At 46.8% G+C, this 12095-nt stretch overlaps 3 protein-coding genes across 3 annotated transcripts; all 3 read left to right on the plus strand.

Moving 5' to 3' along the window:
• Nucleotides 1–130: 130 nt before the first annotated feature.
• Nucleotides 131–6046, plus strand: F5891DRAFT_1210426 (ABC protein; the record flags this gene model as incomplete). Its single annotated transcript, XM_041369171.1, has 30 exons — nt 131–157; nt 223–266; nt 327–463; nt 533–627; nt 832–1061; nt 1114–1231; nt 1287–1685; nt 1735–1848; nt 1906–2019; nt 2068–2112; nt 2164–2230; nt 2281–2679; nt 2986–3005; nt 3336–3415; nt 3758–3838; nt 3895–3997; nt 4051–4093; nt 4218–4232; nt 4280–4345; nt 4394–4477; nt 4529–4688; nt 4747–4801; nt 4851–4923; nt 4980–5032; nt 5086–5110; nt 5159–5360; nt 5413–5448; nt 5545–5612; nt 5732–6008; nt 6031–6046. The coding sequence occupies 30 exons, from the start codon at nt 131–133 to the stop codon at nt 6044–6046; spliced, it is 3246 nt and encodes a 1081-aa protein (XP_041229261.1).
• Nucleotides 6047–6572: 526 nt separating this feature from the next.
• F5891DRAFT_977780 (uncharacterized protein) lies at nt 6573–8116 on the plus strand (the record flags this gene model as incomplete). Its single annotated transcript, XM_041376737.1, has 8 exons — nt 6573–6624; nt 6823–6891; nt 7011–7201; nt 7243–7790; nt 7829–7942; nt 7989–8011; nt 8038–8075; nt 8108–8116. The coding sequence occupies 8 exons, from the start codon at nt 6573–6575 to the stop codon at nt 8114–8116; spliced, it is 1044 nt and encodes a 347-aa protein (XP_041229262.1).
• Nucleotides 8117–9487: 1371 nt separating this feature from the next.
• Nucleotides 9488–11447, plus strand: F5891DRAFT_1210430 (amidase signature domain-containing protein; the record flags this gene model as incomplete). The annotated part of the gene is made up of 6 exons (XM_041369172.1): nt 9488–9632; nt 9686–9875; nt 9933–9950; nt 10009–10374; nt 10426–11154; nt 11209–11447. Exons 1-6 carry the CDS (start codon nt 9522–9524, stop codon nt 11445–11447), a joined length of 1653 nt encoding a protein of 550 aa, XP_041229263.1. The 5' UTR covers nt 9488–9521.
• Between the last annotated feature and the right edge of the window lie 648 nt (nt 11448–12095).

The raw sequence follows: 12095 nt of genomic DNA on the forward strand, positions 1-12095 counted from the left end.
TATACCTCCGAGCATCTCAATTACATCATCCTTTATCCAGGATGCATCGCGTAGACCCTGCCATCAGCACCACCCATCAAATAAGGGCGCGGAAGACCGAACTTGGACTTTGAATGATGTCTTTCGTGGGATGTACTGGATTGGAGGTATATTCAAGGTACGAGTGTTCCTCTCATTTATTGCTGTCATAATCAATAATCAATGTACAACACCACTTGTCAGGTCTTTGGTGATACTGCACAACTCATGGGTCCTATCGTCCTTGGGTAAATAGCAACCTCTGTGTATGGTTGTGGTGGCCTCTGATGCCTGTCCTCCCCCGGCAGCAAATCATTCTCTGCACAGGAGCGTTCCGCTGCAATCGTTGCAGGAACACCTGGCCCTAATGTCGGTCGTGGGATTGCCATGGCCTTTGGGCTCTTTGAGCTCACTGTGATGGCCAGCATCTGCACCCACCAGGTTTGTAAAACTTTATAAATTACACTCGGCTCACCTAATGTTGCTAAGTTCTTTTGACGTTCGATGGCAACAGGGGTCCTGGCCAGAGCCGCGCTGATAACATGTATTTACGAGTGTGGAGTGAACCTGACGGGCAAAGCGCACATTAAAATCAACAACGCCACGCTCGTTAATCACATTTCTATCTTTTGACTGAGGTTTGTTGTACACCATAAAGAGTTCGATTTGTTCTAACTTGGAAACTAGCTCGGGCCATCTGCACTCGCTGGTTTCTCGCTAATTGCCTTCACGATTCCGATTCAATGACACTGCAGCGCTGTATTCGCTCAGTATCGATGAAATAGACTGATCAACAAGTCAAAGTTCTGCTAGAGGTACTCGGTACATAACCTTGGAGCTGCTAGGACACGCAATGATGCTAAAGAGTACACAGGAGCCATATGGATTGTCAAATATTTCACATACGAAGTTCCTTTCCTTCCAAGTAAGCACGATGTCAAGGAATATCAACAACATACTCACGAAAGTTGCTTAGGAATCTTCTACCTTCGAAAAAAGGAACTGCATGGTATTCGAAGGATTCTTCATGTAACTTCGGGGAAGTAAGTCTAAATGGATATAGCATAGCAACGCCTCCTAATTCAATTCACGCAGCTTGGCCCTCGCGGCCTCGATGCCAGTCCTCGCTGCCACACTAGCTTTCGTCACATACACCCTGACAGCACACAACTTCAATGTTGCTGTCATATTCAGTTCGTTCAGTTTATTCCAGGTGAAATTGTTTGTTGCGGCAGACATAGACACGCACTTACCCAAGAGATAAATAGCTTTTCTGGCAACCAATGACGTTCATGCCTCGCGCTCTATCGGCTATACCCGATGCATCCAACGCGATTCAGTGGCTCGCACACGTGTTCCGCGTGGAACTTATTTCCGAAGATACACTCGTGACTGACAAGGACCAAGAACCCGCGCTTCTGACCAAGGACGCGACATTTGAGTGGGAGTCGCATGCAAAAGATTCTGGTGAGGCTTTCAGCTCGAAGGGTGCACGCAGCGGTGGTCCACTGAGGGGCAAGGACAGAGGTGTGAAGGAGGACATGGCAAAGGAAAAGGAAAAGCCCGCTCCTGGAAAGGATACACCTATTTTTCAGGTGAAGAATGTGACCATGACCATTCCACGAGGTCAACTTGTCGCTGTAGTTAGGCCTGTCGGGAGTGGCAAGGTAATTTTGTCGAATGACATTCTCGAAGCGACCATTGACCCATGAACAGTCCAGTTTATTGCAAGGACTGTTAGGTGAGATGAGGAAGGTCTCCGGGCATGTCTCATTTGGTGGTTGCGTTGGTTATTGTCCACAGACCGCGTGGATTCAGAATGCTACGTTGGTCAGCATGGTTTCTGCCCTAACTTCAAGGGCAAGTACATCTAATATCTTACCCTAGTGTGATAATATCACTTTTGGCCAACCATTCGAGAAGGATAGATATTGGCGCATTATTGAAACTGCTTGTCTACTTCCAAACCTCCAACTGCTCCCAGATGGGGATTTAACTGAGGTACGTGGGTGAATCCAATTTGATATCGCCGCTTATATTATGTTTCAGATTGAAGAAAAGGGAATCAACCTCAGCGGAGGCCAAAAGCAGAGAGTGAGTTCATGGCTTGTATCTGTTAAGGATCGATGTTTATCTTTCACCCAGGTAAACATTGCTCGTGCTCTGTACTTTGAACCTGAAATTGTTATATTTGATGACCCGCTCTCGGCAGGTGAGCTATGTCACTTATTTCATGTCTATCATATTGGAGAACGCCTTCAGTCGATGCTAATGTTGGAAAGTCCTTATTCCAAGATGCTATCGTGGGTGCCCTGCGAAATCGTGGCGTTACTGTCATTCTGGTCATGCATGTGATCCATTTCCTCTCTCAAGTAGATTACATCTATACCCTGAACGGTGTTTTCACGGAGAGTGGGACCTATGAGGATCTGGTCTCTCGCGGTGGTGATTTTGCACGTTTCGACCTAGAGTTCGGTGGCCATGCCTCGGAGGGGGAAGAGGAAACCCAGGAAGAGGAAGTCATTCCACAGACACGCATTACCATCGAGGATGTGAAGTTGAAGTCAAAAAGAGCCAAAAAGCAGGCTACTGGGAGTGGTGAACTTGAAGGTCGCTTGATCGTCAAAGAGAAGCAGTCGACAGGCTCTGTGTCCTGGAAAGGTGCGATCAAGTTCATCTGAGATGTTTCCCTTGATTGAAACAGTTTTGAAGCTTCATCTTAACCATTTGATTGATATGTCTAGGTAAGTCTACTCACATGTCGACTCGGTATATGCTGATGATGCCTTCCGCATTTAGTGCCTCATACGACAGTCTTCAGATGTCGTTGGATAGGTTAGTATTCAATCTCGAGTCAGATGACACGCTCCATCTCATAATTTTTCTAGCAGGACTATCCTTTCGTGTTCTCAACCTGGAATCCACAATGAAGCCATCGCTAACACGGTCTCGGAAGACGCCCAAGAGTTATCTTATCCCGAAGATGTGTCCGCCATCTGGGCTGAGTATGTAGTTCTACCTCAATCCAAACATCGATTCAACTGACGGCCTGTGGCAGATGGGCTCGGGCCTGCGAGGAAGATGAATACCTAAAGGCGTATCACTGGTATGTGCCACCCCAACTGAGTGTCCACCATTGCTCATTCATTTTTCCAGGTCTTCAGCATCTTTACCGGATGTTCCAAATACTCAGATGTCGTTTCCAACGTTGAACCAGTTCACCGCTCCGGTGGCTGGTCTCCCTCAATTTCCCCCATTCGATCCGAGCCAACACTATTCTCCACAGCCCTCTTCCGTCCCTCGAGCGTCGCTGGAAGTCCCCGCATGGTCCCAGTATGGCTATGATGGTGGTTCATATGCGAATGGACCTAATCTTGCTCAAAATTACTTTCCCACTGTCATCGACCTAGAGCTTTGGGCAGCAGGGGATCCCCGCGCATATGCCCCCCGACCTCCGTTCTCTCAAGAGCAAAATGTGCATTTACAGGCTGAAGTGTCTATCCCCTCGACAACGGATTATACCGGCAACGCATACGCTAGTGCCATCATGGACACGACGTCGGATACCGAAACTTTTGCCGTCTGCATCTGACTCTGATGCGACAATGTGTCTGAGTGATGACAACAGCTTGGAGCCATCTTCCTCCACTCCCAATGGGCAGTACACGCTAGTTTGGTGGGAGACCAAGTCAGTATCTTTTTATTGACTTTTTTATTTCTCTTCTAAATCCTGGTGCAGCAAATTCAACCGACCAAACTCATTCTATCAGACGCTGTACGGCTGCCTAGGGGTTGCTCAAGCGATCTTAGTATGCTTGCTGTAAGTCAGTTCCTATCGCTGATGGCGGCACGCTCGCTCAACACAACTTGCTGTAGTGGTGCTGGAATGGATTTCATTTCATATTATGCATCTCAAAGCCTGCACCACAAGTCCGTACGCAATGTCTTTTATGCGTCTATGTCCTTTTTTGACACTACAGTGAATGATTGTATATGGAAGCGCTAAAAACAATGCTTATTGTGTTCCTGTAGCCTATGGGCCGAATCCTGAGCATTTTTGGCGAAGATATCGACGGTCAGTATCTCATTGATTTTTGCTATGTTGTACTTGCTGAAACTTTTCATCCAGGTATTGATAATCAACTACCACATGAGTCATATATCACTGCATGCTGAGATGTCACTTATCCATGATCCAGAATCGACGAGATTGCGTACGTTAATTGCACGCTTCATTTATAGAAACTAACTGGAGATCCAGTTGTCATCATGCTGTCCAGCGTGGTTGGCTCTATCGTCATCATTTCTGTCCTTGAACCGTACTTTGGTCAGCATATTGATATCATCTGTGAGGATGTGGCTCATGCTTGACTAGTTATTGCTGTGTTCTTCATTGCTATCGGTTACGGCTTCTTTGCCGCCTTTTATCGAGCTGGTGCTCGCGAAGTCAAGCGTCTGGGTTTGTTATTGTATTTTTGACGTGAAAGCCTCCGTTGAAGTTGGTCATCAGACTCTATGCTTCGCTCTCTTTTGTATGCCCACTTTTCAGAGACCTTAACAGGACTGCCCACAATCCGCAGCTACGGAGAAATGAAGCGGATTATTGCTGCCAATAGATACTATATTGATCTGGAGGACAGAGCTCTGTTACTCGTGGTCACGAACCAGAGGCAAGTAACCTTCAAGTTATGCATATCTTGGCGGTCATTGTTCATCACCTTCCCTCAGATGGCTTGCAATAAGGTTGGACTTCATGGGAGCCATATTAGTCTTCCTTGTAGGCGTCTACTCAATGACAGATACCTCGTGCTTACTCAATATGATCTCAATAGGTTGCTCTTCTCGCGATGATCGACGTCTCCGGGATAAACACCACTCAAATAGGGTTGGTTTTGACGTATACCAGTGGGTCTCCCAATGTCGCCACTACAGTCTGTACGATCGATTAACCTCTGTCACAGCCTCGCTGTCGCAAATGTGTAGTCTGGTAACCAGACAGACAGCAGATGTTGAGGTAAGGCTTTCCTTACTATCTCCCATAGGCTATTCAATTGTTATTCGCCTCAGAATTACATGAATTCAGTGGAGCGACGTGAGCCCCCAATTCCATCATACCTCAATTCTTACTGACATCTCACAGTGGTACAGTACGTCGCAGGCGATATGGTACCTCAAGAGGCTCCATATGAGATCGAAGAACGAAGGCCCCCGGTGCAATGGCCTGAACATGGTGCCGTCGAATTCAACGATGTTAAGATGGCTTACAGGCCGGGCCTTCCCAACGTATTGAAGGGCATCTCCATCAAGATTAGGGGAGGCGAAAAGATAGGCGTCATTGGAAGGTTAGCTGGTTTGTTGGATCTACCTATGTATGCTAATGCAATGTCCCCTCAGGACTGGTGCTGGCAAATCTTCTTTGATGCTTGCACTGTTTTGAATTGTTGAGGTGTCTGGTGGTGCAATCACTACTGATGGGTGCGTGGATCATTACTTGTGACGAAATATTGATTGGTTTATCCTTTCTAGTGTCGATATATCCACACTTGGTCTTAAAGATCTCCGCTCCAAGATTTCGATTATCCCACAAGATGTCTGTAAAGTTTCCCTGTATGATCTAACACAAGACTAACGTACGAACTCGATAGCCCCTTCTATTTAGCGGTTAGTATCGTAGATCTACGTGCTCTTGTGCGAAGTGCTAAATGATCCCCAGGGACCATACACTCCAACCTGGATCCATTCTCCCAACACAGTGACGCGGTGCTATGGGATGCACTGCATCGATCTTGTCTGCTTGATTCTAGTACCACCTCGAAACTGTCATATTCTAGTGATGGCGTCGGGAGCGAGCAAGCTCCCACCAACCGCTGCGACCTTGACAGTACTATTGAGAGGGAGGGAGCGAATCTCAGCATTGGGGAGAGATCTCTGCTCAGTCTGGCTCGTGTGTTGGTGAAAGACGACAGAGTCGTTGTGCTTGATGAAGCCATGTTAGTCATGTGCTCTTACAAGCTGGATGCATTACTAACGAACTCAAAATTATTCCTAGATGTCTCGATTACATGCTCCTACCTCCCGCCGTGCATGATCCTCACAATACTTTGTTATTGATCATCCTCTCCCATCGTCTCCTTGCCTATCATCTCCTTGCCTATCGCCTCCTCACCTATCGCCCCCTCGCCTTCCACATCTTCCCCCTCCCTCATCCTCACACTAGATCGTGTACATCGAGTTAATAAAAATTAAATTATGGACTATTAGTAGTACGCACCGTACATATCGAAAACTAATCACCACCTGCTGATACATTTGTACTTGCTTGCCCCTCTGCTTCAAATTTGGGATTCGAGAAAGACGCTCAGATGAAACAGTGAGTACTAACACCAACACAAAACACTAAGTGACTTACAGTGTTCAGCTGACCCATAGCTTTCAGGTATGTTATTGATTTTGGTATAAGTTAAAGTATGAAGGAAAGAGCTGATTCTTAAATAGTATATATTCATTCCCCGAAACGCTCGTCTTCATGCAAGTTCCACGCGGCACCTTCGGCAATGACTCGGTTTCGGCACAAGGTCTTTGAGGAGGACGTTGGCAGGGTAAAAGGTCATTTTGGACCCATTAACACATCAGTTCCCCCAGTTTTACTTTTCAATGATTTTTATTTGACTACTACCAGTGTGGCTCTCTCTCCATCTGGTGACTAGAGTGAGAGCTCGTGATTCGCCTACTCTACTTGTCTGCTTGGTTTTTTCTCGCGTTCTCTCGGATTTCGACTCAGTCTCTCATCCCTTATGTCTACAGTATCAGCATTAATCATTTTGCCTCTTGACTTTAATACAATTCGGCTCGTTTATGCACACATTCTACTAAGTAAGTCGCTTCGTTTGGTTTGATTGCCTTTCGCCGCACTCGCATTCTGAGTTTTCTCCGTTTTTGAAAATTTCGGCCTTGACAAGTATTCATTTTACAATGTTCCGTTTCACACTCAGAACCACGCACTTCCGCTCACATCGCACCAGCACCAGCACCTTCACATCTGGCAGTAATCGCTGCACCTCCCGCATCAGCCACAGCGGACGCTGTACCTCTCACACACACCTCAGCCACAACCACCACCAAGACTAGCGCCCACCACGCCCACCCACTTCCAGCAAGCCCCAGTGCCAAGCGCACACGTCCGGTACACACCAACAAGTGTTGATGCGACTCAGACACGCGCAGACGACGAATGGGAGCAAGGAGAAGGAGAATGGAGCAGTTGGGAAGAGGAAGTGGACGAATGGACAGAAGGCAGGAAGAAATGGGGAAGTTGGAAGCAGGAAACAGTTTGCAGGACACGGTGAGCCCACAGACACGCGCCAGCGCACACCTACCAGTGACACCAAACCCAGCGCGACTCTCTGCACACGTTCCAACCGGCAGGAAGTACCCAGTACCACGGGCGCGCCATTCATGCACGCCACATCACCGGCGCTTATTCTTGCACACCCATCATTCGCACCACCATCGCCATCACTCGCACCTCGCATAGCTTGGACTATGCAGCCCATGCTGCCACCATCAACCGCAGCCCTCACTTCGCCATTCGCAACCGCTACAGCAACCGCGTCCATCTCAACGTGCCCCACACCATCAGCACGTGTTTGCGTGCCACTAGCAACGCCCATACCACTCGCACCCCCCATACCACTCGCCCCCCCATCCATCGCCAGCACACGCCATCTCCGAGCGTTCAACCCAACGATACACTGGCAAGTGCCAACGATGAAGTGATGTGATCGCGTGGACTCGATGAATTGTGGGACAGCGAGAGGACTGGAGAGAAGTTGGGAGGACGAGGAGGATGGAAAGAGCAGAAGGGAGAGAGAAGGGAGAGAGAAGGAGAAGGATTAGAGCACCTTGTGACTTGTCATCCCAGTCTGTGAGTGTATTGGTCCTCCTTTGAGCTCGAGCTGTGCTGATTGAAGTTGTTGCCCACTGTTCGCAGCCTGTGAGTTGTGTCAATCGTCCTTCAAGTTCAAGCCATGCTGATCGTTGCCCACTGTTTGCAGTTGGTGAGTGTAGGATTGTTTTTTCATATTTTTAGAATTGCTAGTTTAATATTTATATATATGTACTATTACCCGCGGGGAAACCCTGCATGGGTGCGGGTAGGAGTGCGAGCTCGTTGTACAAAAACCCATACCCTTCATGCGGGTGTGGGTGCAGGCGAGGTTTCCGACACCCAGGGTTTACCCAGGTGGATATTAATACATACCGATAGCAGAGGTACTTTGTATCATTGCCATTTTGTTGTCCTGTGATTTGTTCTATCCTATGTGCACCACTTTGAACAATATAATCAGATTGCCTGCATTTTTTGAATTTTTGTAGACTTTGACAAATTCTCGCCCATCCGCAAAGGGACTTGGAGTATTTTAGAGTATTTGAACGATTTGAGACAATTTTTGTATATTAAAAGGCAAGTCAAAATGAGATGCCCCTGTCATAGCTATACATTCTCTAGTATATTTGTTGCATATTTGCAAAATGCATATCAAGATTATGTGACCCCGACACAGTCATATATTCTTTCGTATACTTGCTTGGTACTTGTAAAAGGCAAGTCAAAATGAGATGCCCCTGTCATAGCTATATATTCTCTCGCATATTTGCTGCATACTTGCAAGACACCTGTCAAGATTATGTGACCCTGACACGGTCATATATTCTTTCGTATACTTGCTTGATACTTGTAAAAGGCACATCAAAATGAGATGCCCCAGTCATAGCTATACATTCTCTCACATATTTGCTGCATACTTGCAAGACTTGTATCAAGATTATGTGACCCCGACACAGTCATATATTCTTTCATATACTTGCTTGATACTTGTAAAAGGCACATCAAAATGAGATGCCCCTGTCATAGTTATACAATCTCTCATATATTTGTTGCATACTTGCAAGACATGTATCAAGATTATATATCCTTGGCATAATCATATATTTTTTCATACACATGTTGAGCAAAGATAATAATGTATAATCCTAAAGCTAGATGTATCATAATGGGTTTCATTTGTCAGCTCTACCTGGTCATATCAATTCCAGGTTGATTTCCTGATGTACCATGCCGGGCTGACCTTCAACAGCCGAACTCTCTGAAATGCTTTTAGCCGAGAGTTGAAAGTGTGTTAAGCGTGTTAAGCGAGTTATCAAAACCTATTTTGAGTATCACTATAGTCATATTTGGTGACAGCAGAATTACATTATCCTACAGTTGCAATGGCTACAATTTCAAGGACTCATGCGTTCGCTGATGTCATCATGAAATGTTCTCACGATCCTCTCAACTCAAGATCCCACGCAGTGACAACTGAGACAGTCATTCCTTTACCCAGGATTCATATTTGGATTTATCATAACCGTCGTGGGTGTCCGTTAAGTTATCTTTGACAATTTTCCCAAAACAGCGAACCTAGTAGGTCTGGCTCTTATCTTTCCTCTACTCGAATCTGATGACTTTCAAGGCGTCCGGTGTCGCTTTGCCTGATCTTTACGAGGCTTCAATCGTGGAACTTCAGGATGGTCTAGTCAAAAGACACTTCACTAGTGTTCAGCTTGTCAAGGTAGACTCTTACTGTTCCAGTACGTATCCGATGCAGCGTCTAATCAATCACAGGCCTACTTGAACAGAATCGAGGAAGTAAACTTAAAGGGTCCTGCATTACATGCGGTCATCGAGACTAATCCAATAGCCTTATCACAAGCTGCAGCTCTTGACGATGAACGGAAAGGCAAAGGCGGCCGCGGGCCATTGCACGGAATACCATTATTGTTGAAAGATAACATTGCTACGCTGCACGAAGAAGGTGAGATTTGGTGTTATATATGTACATGCAGTATTAATCAATCGATATTTGGATAAGGAATGAACACGACTGCAGGTACATTATGTGCTTCTGCCTGCCATTTTGTAGATCACAGCTTTTGGGGGTATCCTAGGTTCCTACGCACTGCTGGGTTCTGTCGTTCCTCGAGACGCATTTGCTGCTGCACAATTACGTGAAGCTGGGGCTATATTTATAGGAAAATCAAACCTCTCTGAGTGGTCCGGTATGAGGGGCGAGTGGGGACGTTTAAAGGGACAAGTTCCCAATGGCTTGTCGGAGCGTGGGGGACAAACTTTTTCTCCCTACTACCCGAATGCACATCCGTCTTCTTCGAGCTCCGGAAGTGGCGTTGCAATGGCCATTGGTCTCGCAGCTGGGTCGCTTGGCTCAGACACTCATGGCTCTATTGTCTTTCCAAGTAGCAGGAACAATATTGTGGGCATCAAGCCCACCATCGGGCTGGTATCCCGTTCAGGCGGTAAAGTTTCTAGCAGTGGCTTTCTGATTCCCTGACTGATTATGAACCCAGTAATACCTATCTCATCTCACCAAGATACTCTTGGCCCGATGTGTCGTTCTGTCACTGACGCCGCGCTATTGTTGAATTTCATGGCCGGGCCTGATCCTCGAGATGAAGTTACTTTACGTCAGCCCGGACTAGTCCCAGACTACATGAAAGCGCTCGACAAAAACGCCCTCAAAGGCGCTCGTCTTGGAGTTCCTCGTTCCTTCATCCGCAATACCAAGGTCATCGAGGAGACCTTTAACTCATCTCTTGACGTCTTTCGAGCTTTGGGCGCAGAAATCGTTGATCCTGCGGATTTCCCGGATACAGAAGAACTACTGACATCGAAGGCAGAGAAGCGGGTACTGGACGTGGACTTCAAAGTTGATCTTAACAAATACCTCTCAGAACTCGTCGACGTTCCGACAGGCGTCAAGACTCTCGCTGCACTGATAGAATTCAGCGAGAAACGCGCGGACTTGAATCTTCCACCGCCATTCTACAATGACCAATCACAGTATGTCGGCTCAAATCTCATACACGATATCCTTTTAGCCAGGATATCTAGATTCAAGCAATCGGAAGCCTCTCAAGTTGATGACGCCTACTTTTCAGCGCTAGCCGAAGATTTCGACTTGGGACGCACGAGAGGAATTGATGTCACTCTGGCCCAGTTCAATCTCGATGCTATAATTCTACCAACCGAACATGCACCAGGACCCGCGGCAATCGCAGGGTATCCGCTGATTTCAGGTTAGTACTTCTTGCTGCGATCTCAACCCTACTCAAATTCATCTAAATATCTAGTGCCCCTCGGATTCCAGCCAGATGACGTCGAGTTACTTCCTGTCACGCCATCATCAGTTTATACGCAAGCCCCGGGACTTCCTTTTGGAATTGCTTTTATGGGAACTGCGTATAGCGAGTTCAAGCTCATTGGCTATGCATATGCGTTTGAGCAGGCTACCCATGTGAGACTTCAGAGAAAGGCCTACGAAGATGCGATTCCTAGAACCCAATTAACGGACGTTATGTCCCAGCTGTGAAAGCGGCTTTAACAATACACTGTCATACGATACTGATGTTCGAGCTTACCGTGAGTCTAATGATAGACTCACACTCTCAAGTCATGTTCAAGGTTTTGAGATATCTCTTTAGCCTAAAATCGTTATTGCTTGAAGCTTGAGCAGCAGTAAAATTTGTTCAGAAGCAAACATTTACGCCAATTCTCCGCAACAAACTACTTACGTGTGGTAAGAAGACGGCTGCTACTACCACGCGCCACGCCAAAGGCTCCAGAATCAAGAATATGGTAGCTCGTCTCTTTTCTCACTCACCTGCTCCCCACGGCCATCCTTCTCGCCCATACAGGATTCCCCTTGTAGACGTCTTCGCAACACAAAGCAAATATGTAGGTTTTCTTAACCTTTCGACATCCATCTCGTGGTGCTGATATTTCCTCGCACCATGCTAGTGCCTCAGGCAGCAGCACACCAGCAATGTTACAGACCAGAAGCATCAGTACAGCAGTGGGCCCCTTTCCCCGTTGGATGAACATGTTCCAGACACTAGCTGCTTTGCAATCATCACAAGGTGCTTCCTGCGTCTTTCACGCACCCGACGAACAAGTCCTTGATGAGGAGGCCATGAAGTTGAGGACGACAAAGATGAGCCTCAGACTCGAACAGTTTACG

This window comes from Suillus fuscotomentosus, assembly GCF_016647785.1.
Source record: "Suillus fuscotomentosus strain FC203 chromosome Unknown F5891scaffold_12, whole genome shotgun sequence".
In the NCBI taxonomy this organism is placed as follows: Eukaryota; Fungi; Basidiomycota; class Agaricomycetes; order Boletales; family Suillaceae; genus Suillus; species Suillus fuscotomentosus.